Source organism: Somniosus microcephalus, chromosome 1, assembly GCF_052327205.1.
Source record: "Somniosus microcephalus isolate GS21.2 chromosome 1, FLI_Smic_1.0, whole genome shotgun sequence".
NCBI lineage: Eukaryota > Metazoa > Chordata > Chondrichthyes > Squaliformes > Somniosidae > Somniosus > Somniosus microcephalus.
Window position 1 is genome coordinate 263,011,994 of NC_140987.1, and position 16,555 is coordinate 263,028,548.

Here is a 16,555-nt window from a genome sequence, read left to right on the forward strand (position 1 = left end):
TATATTAATGATCTAGACGAGGGAACTAGATGTAATATCTCCAAGTTTGCAGACGACAAAGCTGGATGGGCGTGTGTGCTGTGAGGAGGAAGCCGAGAAACTCCAGTATGATTTGGACAGGTTGGGTGATTACACTGCATCTGCCATGCTTCTGCCCAATGTGGATAAATGTAAAGTTATCCACTTTGGTGGCAAAAACAGGAAGGCAGATTAGTATCTGAACGGCAATAGATTGGGAGAAGGGGAAGTGTAACAAGACCTGGGTGTCCTTGCGCACCAGTCGCTGAAGGTAAGCATGCAGGCGGTTAAGGCGGCAAATGGTATGTTGGCCTTCGTAGCGAGAGGGTTTGAGTACAGGAACAAGAATGTCTTGCTGCAGTTGTACAGGGCCTTGGTGAGACCACACCTTGAGTATTGGTGCAATTTTGGTCGCCTTATCTGAGGAAGGATGTTCTTGCCATGGAGGGAGTGCAGCGAAGATTCACCAGACTGATACCTGGGATGACAGGAATGACGTATGAGGAGAGATTGGGTCGATTAGGCTTATACTCGCTGGAGTTTAGAAGAATGAGGGGGGATCTCATTGAAACTTATACAATTCTAACAGGACTAGACAGACTAGATGCAGGAAGGATGTCCCCGATGGCAGGGGAGTCCAGAACCAGGGGACAGTCTAAAGATAAGGGGTAAGCCATTTAGGACTGAGCTGAGGAGGAATTTCTTCACCCAGAGAGTGGTGAACCTGTGGAATTCTCTACCACAGAAGGCAGTTGAGGGCAATTCATTAAATATATTCAAGAAGGAGTTAAATATATTGCTAAAGGGATCCAGGGATATGGGGAGAAAGCAGGGACAGGGTACTGAGTTTGGATGATCAGCCATGATCTCATTAAATGGCGGAACAGGCCCGAGGGGCCGAATGGCCTACTCCTGCTCCTATCTTCTATGTTTCTAACTGCAGATGCTAGCCCATAAATTTCCATCCACTCATTATAATGGGTGGAACACTTTGGGCAGGGGATGCAGAAGTGGCAATCCCCAGCAATGCACTTTCTAGTTGGCTCACTGGCTCAGCAGGTTTCAACCCATTATGAATTTTTAAGTTAATAGCTCAATTGTAACAGCAGAAAAAATACTTTTTAGGATTAATGTATAATGGCTTGTTGTTGGGTTACCTAGCTCATCTTATTGTTTACACTCATACAGGAGCATGGCAGAAAGACCTAGCTATTCCTTACATGTTCTCCTCTTCTGTTGGAATATAACTTTGATTTCTTCCCCCGCCCCACAGTTTTTTTTAATTTAAGAAACAAGAAAACTGATTCACTTGGCTTCCATGTAGTTGTACGTTTTATTTGTATGGTAATTTTCAGTATTGATGGTGTGCCTTTTTGAGGAATTGATTTGTATGGAGTTGGTTGTTGTGGCATGGTGCTCGCAACTATCTTTTTATGTGAAGCAGTAAAATATCCCAAGGCACTTCACAGAAGTGTTACAAAACAAAATTTGACACCAAGCCACTTCAGGAGATTTGAGGGTTTTTAGGAGTGCCTTAAAGGAGGAAATGGCGGTGGATCGGTTTAGGGAGGTAATTCCAGAGCTTGGGGCCTTGACTGAAGGCACAGCCACCAATAGGTGAATCAGTTAAATTGGGGATGCTCGAGGCCAAAATTAGAAGAGCGCAGATATCTCTTGGGGGGGGTTGGAGGGGTGTAGATGGTGGGGTTATAGAGCTGGAGAGGGGGGGATGGTGGGGTTATAGGGCTGGAGAGGGGGGGGTGGATGGTGGGGGTTGTAGGGCTGGAGAGGGATGGTGGGGGGGTTGTAGGGCTGGAGAGGAGGGGGTGGATGGTGGGGTTATAGGGCTGGAGAGGGGGGGGGGATGGTGGTGGGGTTGTAGGGCTGGAGAGGGATGGTGGTGGGGTTGTAGGGCTGGAGAGGTGGGGGGTGGTGGGGTTGCAGGGCTGGAGAGGGGGGGTGATGGGATGGTGGGAGTTGTAGGGCTGGAGAGGGGGTAGGGATGGTGGGGTTGTAGGGCTGGAGAGGGGGCGGTTGGGGGGGGGGGGGAGGATGGTGGGTTTGGAGGGTGGGGGGGATGGTGGGTTTGGAGGGGGGGAATGGTGGGATACGAGAATGATAAAGTTGAGGCGTTGCTTAACCGGGAACCAATGTAGGTCAGCGAGCACTGGAGATGGGTCAACGGGACTTGGTGCGAGCTTGGACACGGGCAGCAGAGTTTTGGATGATCCAAGTTTATGGAGGGGAGGCTGGGCAGGAGTGCGTTGGCATAGCCAAGTCTAGAGGTAACTAAACCATAAAGTCTTAGTATGTGCATGCATTTACTGATTTTAGTGGATATTTGCCTCAGTCAAAATTTTAATTGTCCCTTCTGTTTTAAGTCACCTAGATACCTTTCATGGTGGAGCGCATCGATGAAAGATCAGCTTTCTAGTTTCAGCTATTGCTATTCTTCCCTATCTCATGACAGTCAACCGTAGGAGTGGCTTCGGGTGATTGACATTCCAAATTTAGGTTCAAATTCACTATCTGCTAAGATAGTTGTAGACTGTGGAAAGTAGTAAATGTAATTAAATGTAGTTATGAGATTTGTGGGGTGGGTGAGAAGTTTTTTTTTACAATTTGGGGTGTGTATTGGTAAATATTCATGTGTAGCTTTATCTTTATCACTTTCTAGTATTGGCAGTGTGCCTTTTTGAGGGGTTGTATATCATGTTGTGGATGCTTACAGGCATTGAGTTTACCTTTTGAGTACAGTTATTGTCAACAGTGTATTGTGAGCATTTGTTTGCTGTGACAGTAGAGCCACAAAACACGAGGTGGTAGGGAGCTAGTTGCCATTACTTCAAGGAAATGTAAAAAGCAAAAAAAACTGGGTTGCACTTTTAGATCTCTCTGACCATGCCAGTGCTGCTTCACATCTAATCTATTTTGGGCCAGAAATTCGGGTTGGAGGCTTCCCGCGGGTGCCAACCTCTGACCTGCACTTACCTAGCGTGCCGGCTGTGGGCCTGCGTGGGATTCCGATCCTGGGCCTCCTCCAACTGCCGGCGCGCAGTGCTTGCGTATCCCAGGGGCGCAGTTGGTTCGAAGCGTCCCCTGGGATCACGTGGGCCATGGAGAGCCAATGGTAGCAGGGAATCTGTATTCATAGATTTGACCGGAAGAGCTGTCAAATCTATGAATACAATTCAGCCCCAAAACATAACTAAAACTTCAAATTAAAAAAAATCACATTTTTAAAATAACTAAATTAAATAAATTTAAATTGTTCAAGTTATTTTTTGAAAAAATTAATTACAGTTTCTAACGGGGCTAAAAATAAACTTACCTTTTAAAGTATTTATAAATAATAAACCTGTGGGGGAAAAAATGTTTTAATTTTACTTAATTCACCACTTACTTTGTTAAAAGCAGGCCTTGTGACTGCTTTTTAGAAGCGTAGCTCCTGGAGACTTGCCCTCCCGGAGAAAGCGACAAAAAAAAATATGGAAGCTCCAGGTGTACGCGCTGCTTCTCCGGCGCACGTGTTCGACTTGTGAACCCCTTCCTTTAAGGGAACGGAAGTTCCGGTTTCCTGTGCATGCACGAAACCGGCAGTTTCGTTGGGCCTACACGTGAGTACTCACCTGTGGGGACCTGAATTTTTGGCCCAATGAAGTGGAGTGATTGTGTATGAAAACATGGGAACATAATAGTCTGGCACCCATTTTGTGCACTGGAAGACTGCACAAACAATTAATGACTAGTTCATCTGTTTTTTGGGGGTTGAGGGATGATTGATCAAGGCACCAAGTGAAATTCTCTGCTCTTCAAATCATACCATAGGATCTCTGATGTCAACCTGAATAGGCAGATTGTATCTTGGCTTAACATCTATTGAGTATGGCACCCACAACAGCGCAGTACTCCTTCAGTAATTCCCGCGTTAAGTAATTATCTCCCATGTGAAATGAACTTTGCAGCTGGTCATGACTATCATGAAAGTGGCTGCAATTTTTATAAATTGGCTTGCCCTGTTGTGATTGAGCTGCTTTTGAGCTAGAAGGCAAGTGTCTGAGAAACGGGAAGAGGGGGTGGAGGAGAGCATTAGTTTCTTGCCCACTTCTTTTACATTTAACACTAGCTGGGGGGGCCCGGCATTGCCAGGGCTTTTTTGGGCCGTGCGATTTATGGCTGGGCATTGCCGCTCCTGCGCTCTGTCACTCTGTCCGTCTCTGTCCTCCCTCCCCCTCTGAAGGGCTTTGAAAATTGTGCAGGGCCTAGCGCTGAAGGCCTGGCTGGGCGCTCTGGCCGAGACGGACCCCAGCTGAGCTCCCGGTGTGTGTGGCCGCCGCGCCGCGGGTCGCGCAGTTTACGGCCGGCCGCTGACACTCCCCCGCCCGCTGTGTTGGGCCGAGCGGTTGTGAGGCCCGGCCTGAGTGACTCCAACTCCCCTCCCGCTCCCGGAGCCGCAATGTGGGGGTTTGTTTGGCTGGTGCTGTTGCTGTGGGGATGAGAAAAATGGCGGCGAAGTTTTGGGAGGCTGCAGGATTAGGCCCGCCCACACACGGAATGAAACGCCCCCCGTGACGCACCGATTGGTCAACCATCAGGTCACTGAACTGTAGGATTGGTCAACCATCACGTCACTCAACGCTAATGAGCGGCAGCATTGGTCAACTGCTAATGAGCAGATTTTGTCCATTTTTTAACGTTTTTTTGTATACTGTCCGAACAATTTTTGTCTGACAAAGTAAATATGCCTATGACACTCCTCTGATCATAACCTTTCTTTGATATAACGTGTGTAGGTACGCTCTAACTTTTGAGAGTATAGCAGACATACAGACTATCTATATTTAGCCTTTTTGTCATTAGGTTCCTAATTGATTCATTTTACTGTAGTACTGTAACTTTTTAAACAAAATCCTATTGTCCCCTTGTTCTGGGTTGAGTGGGGTACTGAAGCAGAATGTGAGTGGGTTTTTAAAGTTGCTTGCTGTGAATTCTTGGTGAATTGCCCTATTAACTCCTGCAGGATTATCATCTGTGTTGTATTTGGGAATTGCTATGAGATGAGTTTGCAAATGAGCAGAGATGACTGACTGGCTAGCTGGTATCTTCTACAAGTGCTACATTTCGAGTTTCTGCACAAAATTCTTTGAAACCTTGGTACTTGTCGCTGCATATGTGCTGTTTCATTATTTAGGGCCATCTATAGCTCTTGCTGTTCTGCTCATCCTAGTTCTCCATATTGGTTGTTGGCTACATTGTGACAGGCAAAAGCTAAGAGTGGAAGCCTGCCTTCATGCTATATAGATGCATTGTATCTTGTGCATAGTTTCCTGTAGAACACTGTTGTGATTGACTATTTCCAACCTGATACCTTGCATGCTGTCCCAACATTTGAATTAATCTTAAGTATGTTATGTGCATCTTGCCTTCTAGATTGGGGTAGGATAAATCATATGTTGCTGATTTTTTGGGGGTTGGGGTGAGGGTGTAAACTAATTGGTGGGACTGTGTGCACAAGTGTTTTTTTCCCCTCCTCCCCCTCCCAATGTTCAAACACAACCACTTAATGTACATTATCATATTGCTGTTTGTGGGAGTTTGCTGTGTGCAAAATGGCTGCCATGTGTCCTACATTACAACAGTGACTACACTTCAAGTGCTTAATTGGGAGGTTGTGAAAGTTGGTATATAAATGCAAGGTTTTTTTCCCTTGCTTTTTCACTCCTTCCCTGCTAACCTGTTGAGCAATCTGGGCTGACTACTTTTTCTTCCTCCCTTTTCACCCCACCCCCTCTTTTTAAATGAAATGGCAACTGACATCCGTTTGATATCTACTAGTGGTGTGGCTTGCGTTCGCTCTTGTGGTGAATCATGGGTGTGGACCTCTGTTCACTTGCTCCAACGTGCTGGAGGGGGTGGGGGGGGGGGGGGGGGGAGGAAAGAGAAGGGGGGGGAAAAAGGAAAGGCCATCCAGTTTACCACCCGTTGACTATCCAGCACCCTGTCGTCTCTTTTCCCCTCTTTCCCTATCCAATTTGGCTGGAACTGGATGTTTTTCTGGCGGGTGAAGACCGAATTAGGCAGTGTTGTGATGACTACCATGGAGGAATAGCTATGCTTGCTGTACAGACTCGCGTGAAGAATCGCTACATGGATACAGTACACCAATGCTGCTGCTGGCAATGGAATTGTGTCCCAGAATAAGTTGCTACCTTTAGAGAGGATATTGTAGCGGTTCGTGTAGATTGCCACAAGAGAGTTTGACTTCGACGAACTATAAATAAGTTGTTTATTTAGAGGAACACGCTAATTACAGCAGGTAAGATAGCAGGTAAGATGGCTGACTGTAGGAGCACCGTGGTGTAGGTCTTGTCCCAGCGGGGACTCCACGAGGACTGAGTTAGCAGTCCTGTGGGGAGCGTGATGACATCATCAGGCTCGCGTGCGCTTAGGCAGTCACGTGACCGCCGTTGCGTCTGTGCCTCTTCCCGGTATGGAGGCTGGCCGTTGAGACAGAGGCCGGGCTGTGCCAGTGCTTGCGCGGGAGCGGAGGATCGCTTCGCTCCTGCCGGCTGGCCGAAGACGCTAGGCCGGGCTGTGCTGGCAGCCGTCCTGGAAGGTAGAGTCGGGCCACCGCACGCACGTCACGTCGTATGTGACGTCAACACGTTAGGGTGCCTCTTAAAGGGGCAACGGCCCCAACAGGTAAGTTAAACATACAGTAAGGTAAGTTAAAGGGAATTATGTGTCTCAATGTAAGGGACAACCAGTGGTACCGCCACGATATAAACAGAGAATTGGAGGTCTTAAAAAAAATTAGTATAAATTCAGTTGTACCAGATGGACTCATTGGTACTGCCTGAGCGATACAGCTAAATACAGGACACTGAGGGAGGGGAGCTGTAGATCTGTTAATATAATCCTCCTAGAGGTGTGGAACAAGTTGCTGTATATGCACTATCTTAACTCTGCTTCAGTGACTAGATAGACAATGGTATAGACAAAGTAACCTGTGAATCCATGCGGGTATGTGAACAGAACATTGTCATTCTAACATGAGGTATTTCCAACTGGGGTGCTCAGTGTCTAGAAAAGTTTGCTTCCAATAATTGGATGGGGGAGATACAATTATAATTTTTGTTTGCAAGTGGTTTTTTTGCTGCAAAAATGGATGTATTCTAAGTTTTTACCGCCCCCCCCCCCCCCCCCCCCCCCCCCCCCAAACAAACAGTCTCCCTGTCCCCTGCACTGGTTGCCCTCGACTGAAGCCAAGCTGGTGCATTTTCAGAAGTACAAAAGTTCTTGGTGTAGGAAATGTGAATGGGATATTGGCTGATTTACCAGCCTTGATGATTTCAATATAGCCAGAGAGTTGAGCGCAAAAATCTAGGCTGACACTCCAGTGCAGTACTGAGTGCTACACTGTTGAAAGCACTGTCCTCCGGATGAGATGTTAAACTGAGGCCCTGTCTGCCCTCAGGTGGACGTAAAAGATCCCATGGCACTATTTAAGAGCAGGGGCGTATCAACCCCCCCCCCCCCCCCCCCACCCCCCAATACCATGTCTTGGTCAATATTTATTGAACTACCGTCACTAAAAGCAGATTATCGGGTCATTATCATAATGCTGTTTGTGGGAGCTTTCTGTGCGCAAATTGGCTGCTGCGTTTCCTACATTACAACAGTGACTACACTTTATATAAAAAAAAAAACAACATTTTTTTAAAGCGCTTTAGGATATCTGGTGGTCATGAAAGGTGTGATATAAATGTAAGCTAGTTATAGACACAGCTAGCTTCAGACCAACACTTTTTTTTATACTTTTGTTTGTTAGGAGACATGGGTAAGAAAGGGTTAAAATGTAGATTGCTAACTAGCACACAGTGAAACCGTGTATAACCAGTAGAAAGGTACTCTCTCTCCCAAAAGCACTAGACCGAGAGATACAGAAAGGCCTCATTCGAGGTGAGCACCGGTTTATCATGCTTGAGACTGAGAAGCCCTACATGATACAGGAAACTCTTTGGTATCCGGGACCGGGGTGGTGCCGGTTGATTAAAAATTCTGGATGACGGAGAGGGTAATCTACCGAGGCTATATTTAACAAACAAAAATAAAAAAAATCAAGAAATGTGCAGTATACAGTAATTGGGTACTCACCTACAGAATGTTGTTAAATGGATGGTGGAAGATGCTTGATTAAGTACAGTACTGCCAGTTGAGGGTAATCCATAACTCGTTAATGACGTCCTACAGCGCTAAGAAGCCGAGTAGTGGCAGTTTGGAGAACTACCCCCACTGACTAACTCGGCCACTGCAGTAGACTCGGACTCGGCAACATTTCTGGTTATTGAGGTGTTTTTGGAGTATGAATTTTGCCGGTTAATAGACAATTCTGGATATTTAGGTGCCATTTAAATGAGAATTTCCTGTACCTTTTAGACACTAACCCATTTGATACTTAATTGAAGCTGGTCTGGTGCCCTTGGGGAAGGGGAGATATAAGGGCTGAGGAAGTGGAGAAAAACAGAAGGATTGAAGGTGAGATCACCTTGACCAACATCCATTAAAGGAAGTATTGTCACTTGCACATTATTCACTACACTGCAGATTAAAATTGTAAAGCTTTACAAGTGAACGAGATTTTATTAGGACCTTGTAACTTTCCATACATGCACATTTTTAGTAAGAAACTTGTGGCTGAAAAGCATAAGTGGCAGACTGTAATGAGGATTTGGAATCTGGGTTTAATCGGCCTAAATGTTGAGCTGTAACATGTTGAGTCCCTATTCATCAGATGTGGTTATAAGTATTTTAGGTGTATGCTTAAGTGCTATTTGTGTACTAATAATAAATCTGCATGCTTGACTCCAATGTTTCAAGAACTTTATTGATTTTGAGGAACAGAGCATGTAATCATAAATACATCCTCTTTTTTGTAGGATACATTTTTGTTGCCTCCTCTTGGAGTTTTAGATTGAGAGGGGGTAAAATGTTTCCCTGTGTCAGTAAGCTGACCAGGGATGACTTTTTGTAATTAAAATACTAATTCTTATTCTCCACTGATGTTTTTATAATGGTCAGTGATAGATTTATATGATGACAAAGCATGTGCTCATTGTTAGGTTGACCATAATCCTATCTTTTTTTATTTTAAAAACCACTGAGAATACAGTTGGAGTGTGCAGTCCTACAAGTTGAGGGAAGGCTGTTGTTTCTGGAAGACTGAGTGTCCACTTCACCCCCCCACTGCTTTTACTTGAGTGCCCAAATTAATACAATTTTGGTTAGTTCATCCTCGGTGACTAAATGCTATTTTCATGACCGGGGATGTTGAGAATAGGGACATACTGAGGCATACGTGGGGTATTAAATAAACAAACAAATGTGGATTTACTGAGATTAATTCAATTTCATCCCTAATTTGTTAAACTTGCTGTTCATTAAACACTCACGGAGCTGTATTTGAACTATTTTAATGAGCATCAAAATAATGGTTACTTTTTTAAATCACGCGCAGTCTTGCAATATTACAGTACTTGTGTGGATTAATTGTGAAATTTCAGTTCCCCCCCAAATCCCATTGTTCCTCCACAGTGCTTGATCATTAGTAAAATATTCCGTTTTGCCTTTCTTGGAACCAAAGCGGTTGACCTCACACTTCCCTAACCACCACATTGAACTCCACCAGTTTTGCCTGCTCACTTGATCTGTCTGTCCTTTTGTAACTTCCCTCTCTCTCTCTCTCTCTCTCTCTCTCTCTCTCTCTCTCTCCCCCACCCATGTCACAAGGTTTCCGCCAATTCTGTGCACTCATTTTTGCTGCTAATCTCTTGTGTGGAACTTTATCAAATACCATCACAGAAACCCCACAGTGCAGATAGAGGCCATTTCGGCCCATCGAGCCTGCACCGACACATATCCCACCCGATCCCCCTAACACTAAGGGTCAATTTATCATAGTCCATATAGACGCCCCCCTATCCAACATGTTGGTGAACACCTCAGAGAAATTAACTGGCTTCATAATTTGACCTACCTTTCACAAATCCACGCAGACTTTCTTTGATCAGCCAGTGTTGTTCAAGTCCTCAGTTGCTCTGTCTCCAGTAACTTCCCCACAAGTAATGTTAAACTGACAGGTCTGCACTTTGCTAGTTGCTCCCTGCCTAATTAAATAATGGAGTGACATTTGCAATTTTCCAATTCAAAGGTGAAATTCCTGAACCGAGAGCTTTGGAAAGTTTAAAAACAGAAAAAGCTGGAATCAGTGGAGTGAAAGAGTTAATGTTTCAGGTTGATGACCTTTCGCATTGGTGAGACCACACCTGGAGTACTGTGTACAGTTTTGGTCTCCTTACCTAAGAAAGGATATACTTGCCATAGAGGAAGTGCAGCGAAGGTTCACCAGACTGATTCCTGGGATGGCAGGACTGTTTTATGAGGAGAGATTGAGTTGACTCGGCCTGTATTCACTAGAGTTTAGAAGAATGAGTGGGGATCTCATTGAAACGTATAAAATTCTGACTGGGCTAAACAGACTGGATGCAGGGAGGATGTCTCCCCTGGCTGGGGGGGTCAAGAACGAGGGGTCACAGTCTCAGGATACAGGGTAGGACATTTAGGACTGATGAGAAATTTCTTCACTCAGAAGGTGATGAACCTGTGGAATTCTCTACCACAGAGGCTGTGGAGGCCAAGTCACTGAATATATTTAAGAAGGAGATAGATTTCTAGACACAAGGCATCAAGGGGTATGGGGAGAGAGTGGGAATATGGTATTGATAGAGGATCAGCCAAGATATTGAATGGCCTACTGCTTCTATTTTTCTATGTCACAACTGGAAATAGTTAGAGATCTAATGGGTTTTCAGCAAGTAGAGGGGCAGAAAGAACAAAAGGGAAGGTCTGATGGGGTGGAAGGCAGGAGAGAATAAATGACATGATGGTGCAAGGTAAAAGAAGATGGTAATGTGACAAGTGAAGAAAAAAACAGATGGGTCTAGAAGAGGTGTAAATAGGAATAGAATCCACAGCAGCTGATGTCTGAAAGAGGGTAGTGGTTAGGATTGGAAAGTTAATGTACCTGCAATTTCCCCACCTGTTCTAATACCCTAGGATGGAAACCTGGAGATTTGTCTCAAATCTTTATTTTTTCCACTGCTGTTTTCTTTCTTGCATTTAATCTAATGTTCCTCCCATGACTTATTTTGTCCTCTTCTTCCGCCACTGAAAACCGATACAGTATTTAACAAGTGTTCCATTCTAATCATCGTATTGCCTGCATCTATTTTTAACAGGCCTGCATTGCTATTCTTTTAATATATTCAGAAAAACCTTAACTGTTACCTCTGGTATTCCTTGCAAGTTTTTTTTTCATGCTCCCTTTTGCACCTCATTAAGATGTGAGTATCAGTAGAAGCAGTTCTGTGACATTGGGACAGCTGGTGCTGTTGATTCTGTTGCATTTATACTGTGCAGTGTTTTACTCCCGAGGGTCTATGGCTTTGCAATATACCGGGGATAACCAGTGACCCGTGGTGACTTTTTAAAAACTCATTACCCGGCTTGCTTTCTTTCCTTTGCCACCATTTCCCCTCCCCTGCCCTGCCTGTTGTGCTCCACTCAGAGTGGGACTATGCTGAATGATGCAACTATGTTCTAGACTATCAACTGTGGCTCCGTGGTGTGGCATTCGCCTGTGCCAGAGGCATGAGCACGTAATCTAGACTTCAGTGCAGTACTGAGGGAGTGCTGCGCTGTCAGAAGTATCATTTTTTTCAGCTGTTAAACTGAGGCCCCGTCTGCCTCCATGGTACTATTTCAAAGAGCAGGGAAGTTCTCCCCGGTGTAAACTGATGACTTTTTATATTTAAAAAAAAAAAAATCTAGCCATTATCCAGTTTTGTGGGAGTTTGCTGTGTGCAAATTGGCTGCTGCGTTTTCTACATTACAACAGTGACTACACTTCTAAAATACTTAATTGGCTGTAAAACAATTTGGGACGTCCCGAGGCTGTGAAAGGTGCTATATAAATGCAAGTCTTTCTGTTTTTACTTGTAAGCAATGCCGTTGGAGATCAGCTAGCCTTGATAAATTTATTGATCAGTGTTTTTATACCCTCAGGCTATAAGCAAATGAGTTTTTGATAAAGCTATCTTAAAATTGAGTTACCAGATTATACTTTTTTGTTCAACATGATCTGCTAAGGTAAAATGAAGAACCAATTCTAGATGCTGATCAAGTAAAGTATCTTTACTATCTTTTAGGATCTAATGTTGCCCAATGGGACACCAGTGGAGACATCCAGTCCTGCCTCTTCCTCCTCTCTCCTGAATAGACTACAACTGGATGATGAGTTGGATGGTGAAACCAGAGATCTCTTTGTTATAGTTGATGACCCAAAGAAACATGTGTCTGCGATGGAGACTTATATTACATACAGAGTTAGCATAAAAGTATGAGCAAAATTGAACTTAAGAATTTCCTGCTATACTTCTGTTTCAAAAAGTGTATACTCTTGATTTGATTTTTAAGGTAGTGTCTGATCTCGTTTGATGTTGCTCACATTCAGTTGGAGGATATGCAGAGATTTGTTGCAGCGTCTTGTGTGACGTGGACAGTGGGAGTCTGGGCATGGGACAGGTGGCAGGGGAGTGTCGGAGTGGCAAGAGGCAGGATCGGCCAGTGGGTAGAAGGTGATGTTATGGACATTCTTTATGGATGGGGCTGAAAGCAGCAAGTTTTAGAGCAGGCCTTTCTGGCACTGAGCCTGGGAAAAGCTGTGTTTGTTTACAGAAAGCACATAATTGCCTGGTACATACTTTTTAATGACACTGGCTTTCCCAGCTGAAGCAGAGCTCTGCCCAGCTGAGAGAATTCCCAGCCTTGAGTGAGAAATGGGTTTGCATTGTTTAAGGGCTGAAGGGGATGGATACAAGTACCCTTGTTTGGGTGGTGTTACTGAAGCACAGTGCCACCTGCCTTGGAGCAGCAACTAGGATGACTCGATAGAAAGTAATATAATGGGGATATTTGAAGGGTGATGGGTAGGCATGATGGAAGTAGCATTAAAGGGGAATGCACTTTCTTCCCTGGCCCCCTGCCCTTCTAATGTACTGGGGAAGTTAAAAAGACTGGGTGTGGGGGAAACCTCCTTAGCCAATTTCAGGAAGATCCAGGAGCTACTTTACGAACCTTTAGTGATGGTGGGCTGAAATTGTATAGTTGAATAGTGTACTGAAGGAGTGCTGAAATAATCTTACCAATTTAAAATTCTTGGCATTGATTTTTTAAATTATGCTTAATTTAACTTTATACATTTTTGTTTTTGAGTAGTGATCTGGGGGGCAAAAACTGATCCTCATTTTGACTGGTGCCAACCTGCAAGGTTGAAACACTCTTCCAAAAATGTGCCACCTTGATCGTGGTTAATGACTGATTTTTGAATATCTGTTGGTGTTTTCCGATTCCTCGCCACCCCCTCTACACAAAGTAAACTATATAGCTGTGTAGTTTTTTCCAGCAATTCTTTTCATCCATACTACTTCTTTATAAAAAATTTGAACGGGCTATGACCAGAAAGCACCAGGTTTTTTTTTTGTAACTTATTTCTCAAGTGAGGTAGTTTTAAATGAATTCTTCTAAATGTTAGAATTGTACATTCTGTTCCTCGTTTAGATGTACCAAATAGATTTCCTCTGGTGTCTTGAACACACTCTTGAAATGTAAGTTCATTTTCTGATGGTCCCTGTTGACTAATTGTTTCAATTACTTTCAGACCACCAGAAATGAGTTTGATTTACCAGAGTACACAGTACGACGTAGGTACCAGGATTTTGATTGGTTGAGGATTAAACTGGAAGAATCGCAGCCGACTCATCTTATTCCAGTAGGTATCGGATAAATGTGGTCTTCAAGTGCGTGTGTTGCTGGGATATTTGGTGTTTAGACACTATGGACAGGCATCTTAATACCATGTGCCTGCTCTGTTGCCATATCTTCTATTCCTCTTTCAACCACCTATCTAACCCATCCTTAAATATTGACCTAATCTCTGCAATCAGTACCTTGATCCACAGCCTCACAACCCTTTATTATTTTAATAGATGAACAATTGCATCAACTTTTATATCTTGTATCTCTCTTGCCATAAAACAGTCATTTTTTTTATGGCCTTTTCCATTTGAGGTGTGAATCTCAACCCCAAATCCCTCTGGTAAGCATGCAGGTGCAGCAGGCAGTAAAGAAGGCAAATGGTATGTTGGCCTTCATAGCGAAAGGGTTTGAGTACAGGAGTAAGGATGTCCTGCTGCAGTTGTACAGGGCCTTGGTGAGACCGCACCTTGAGTACTGTGCGCAGTTTTGGTCGCCTTATCTGAGGAAGGATGTTCTTGCCGTGGAAGGAGTTCAGCAAAGATTCACAAGGCTGATCCCTGGGATGGCAGGAATGACGTATGAGGAGAGATTGGGTCGATTGGGCTTATGCTCGCTGGAGTTTAGAAGAATGAGAGGACCTCATCGAAACTTATAAAATTCTGACCGGTCTGGACAAAGTAGATGCAGGTAGAATGTTCCTGATGGTCGGAGAGTCCAGAACCAGGTTCACAGTCTAAGGATAAGGGGTAAGCCATTTAGGACAGATGAGGAAGAATTTCTTCACCCAGAGAGTAGTGAACCTGTGGAATTCTCTACCACAGAAGGTGGTTGAGGCCAAGTCTTTAAATATATTCAAGAAGGAGTTGGATATATTTCTTTAGAGCTAAAGGTATCAAGGGATATGGGGAGAAGGCAGGGACTGGGTACTGAGTTTGGATGATCAGCCATGATCTCATCGAATGGCGGAGCAGGCTCGAGGGGCCGAATGGCCTACTCCTGCTCCTATCTTCTATGTTTCTATGCTCTTCCAAATCACGCAGCCTGTCCCTATTCAAAATATAATGACTTTTTTCCTACCAAAGATGTACCCTCACATTGACTGACATCATATTCATTTGCCACTTTTTTTTGCCCATCATATTACTATCCCCTTGCAGCTTCCTTTGACCGTCAGAAATAATTACTATCTTAATATCATCTGCAAATTTGAACACTACTCCCAATAGCCCAAATCATTGAAGTGCATGCAAAATAGAATGTGTGCGTGCGTCCGTCCGTCCTCGCCTGAAGATGCTGATTATCCTAGTAACAATCAACAACAAACCAGTAGGTTTCCATTACCTTGCCCAAGTGCTTATTAAAGTGTGAACATAGACCCTGAATGTTTGCAGGCTACTTGACATGGAGTGCTTCAAGGCTAAGCCTGATCCTTTTCTTGTACCTGGACTCACTTTCATGCAGGAGATACAGGACAGCAAGCAGGAAGTCTTAGTCTTTTCTGCTTGTTATCATTTTCTTTACCTTTCCTTCCCCTCCCCCCCCCCACCTCAACGAGACCCAGGGACTAAGGTGAGTTGTAGTTGCCACGGACAGAGGGGAGTTGTAGTTTTCCTATCTTCTGACTTGACTGAGCTGTGCTCACTGCACAGAATGGTCATTCAACATGGAGCTTTTTGGTCTGTGGCTTAGAACAACACTGGCAGTCCTTTACCCAATAGGGTGTTGGCTGAGGGAAATGTGACTAACTTGTCTTGTTCCCAGGAAGTGTCCTGTAACAATGTTGTATGTACACTAGTCTAATGTTAATTCATTTGTTTGCTGCAGAAACTAAATACAGAATTGAGTTACAATGGAATGCATCATCTAGGACTAGGGGTCCAAAAGCAGGCTTGGAGGCCCAGCAAGATGAAAAGCATGTGCTGTGTGAAGTTATAGAAACTCATGGATAACAGCTGCAGAATCTCAGAACTCTTTCAAAACAGTATCAATGTAAACCAAGTCGGGCCAAAGCAAGCATGCTTTTAATAGAATGGCACATTGGTTGAATTTTAAGCTTGGTACAGAATGAGTGTCAAGGTAGTCCTTAAAATATGTTGCTGTCCTTAATATAAAATGTTCTCCAAGTACAGAAAGAAAACCAAGCATGTGCTTTGTGTCAGATGTTGTATCCTTAGAAGATAGGAGCAGGAGTAGGCCATTCGGCCCCTCAAGCCTGCTCCGCCATTAATGAGATCATGGCTGATCATCCAAATTCAGTACCCTATAGAAACATAGAACATCCTAGTTTCCTTTTCCATTTTTGAGTAGTTAAAAATATTCCTTACTCACTTTCCCTTTTTATAAACCCATTTTAAATTGGTTTTTGTTAATAAAACCAGTGGCTCCAATGAAATGAGAGCATTTATTACTTTAATAATCCATGCTTATCTTGCCTAAAAATGATCTAAGAACTAAAGTGTATGTGCGAACTGTTCTAAAGGAGGGAAAGAAAACTTTTGGAATGGAGGGAGGGAAATTTATTCCTTGGCGAGACTTGTCAATGCTGGAGAAATATTTTCACACGTTAAGTAAAGCATAGCCAAGAATTGAACACCCTACTATACAGGAGAGACTTTATTTTTCACCCAGTGCATCTTTGCAGATGTGTTGCCAATTCATTGCT

General features: G+C 44.0%; 1 protein-coding gene across 2 annotated transcripts in view; it reads left to right on the forward strand.

The window, feature by feature from the left end:
* snx30 (sorting nexin family member 30) overlaps positions 1-16,555 on the forward strand; it is a 69,865-nt gene that overhangs the window by 23,436 nt on the left and 29,874 nt on the right. For both annotated transcript variants that reach the window (XM_085993203.1, XM_085993196.1), the window contains exons 2-3: positions 12,285-12,473; positions 13,796-13,906. In XM_085993203.1, the coding sequence (XP_085849329.1) occupies positions 12,285-12,473; positions 13,796-13,906 (300 nt within the window). The remainder of the gene's footprint in view (positions 1-12,284; positions 12,474-13,795; positions 13,907-16,555) is intronic.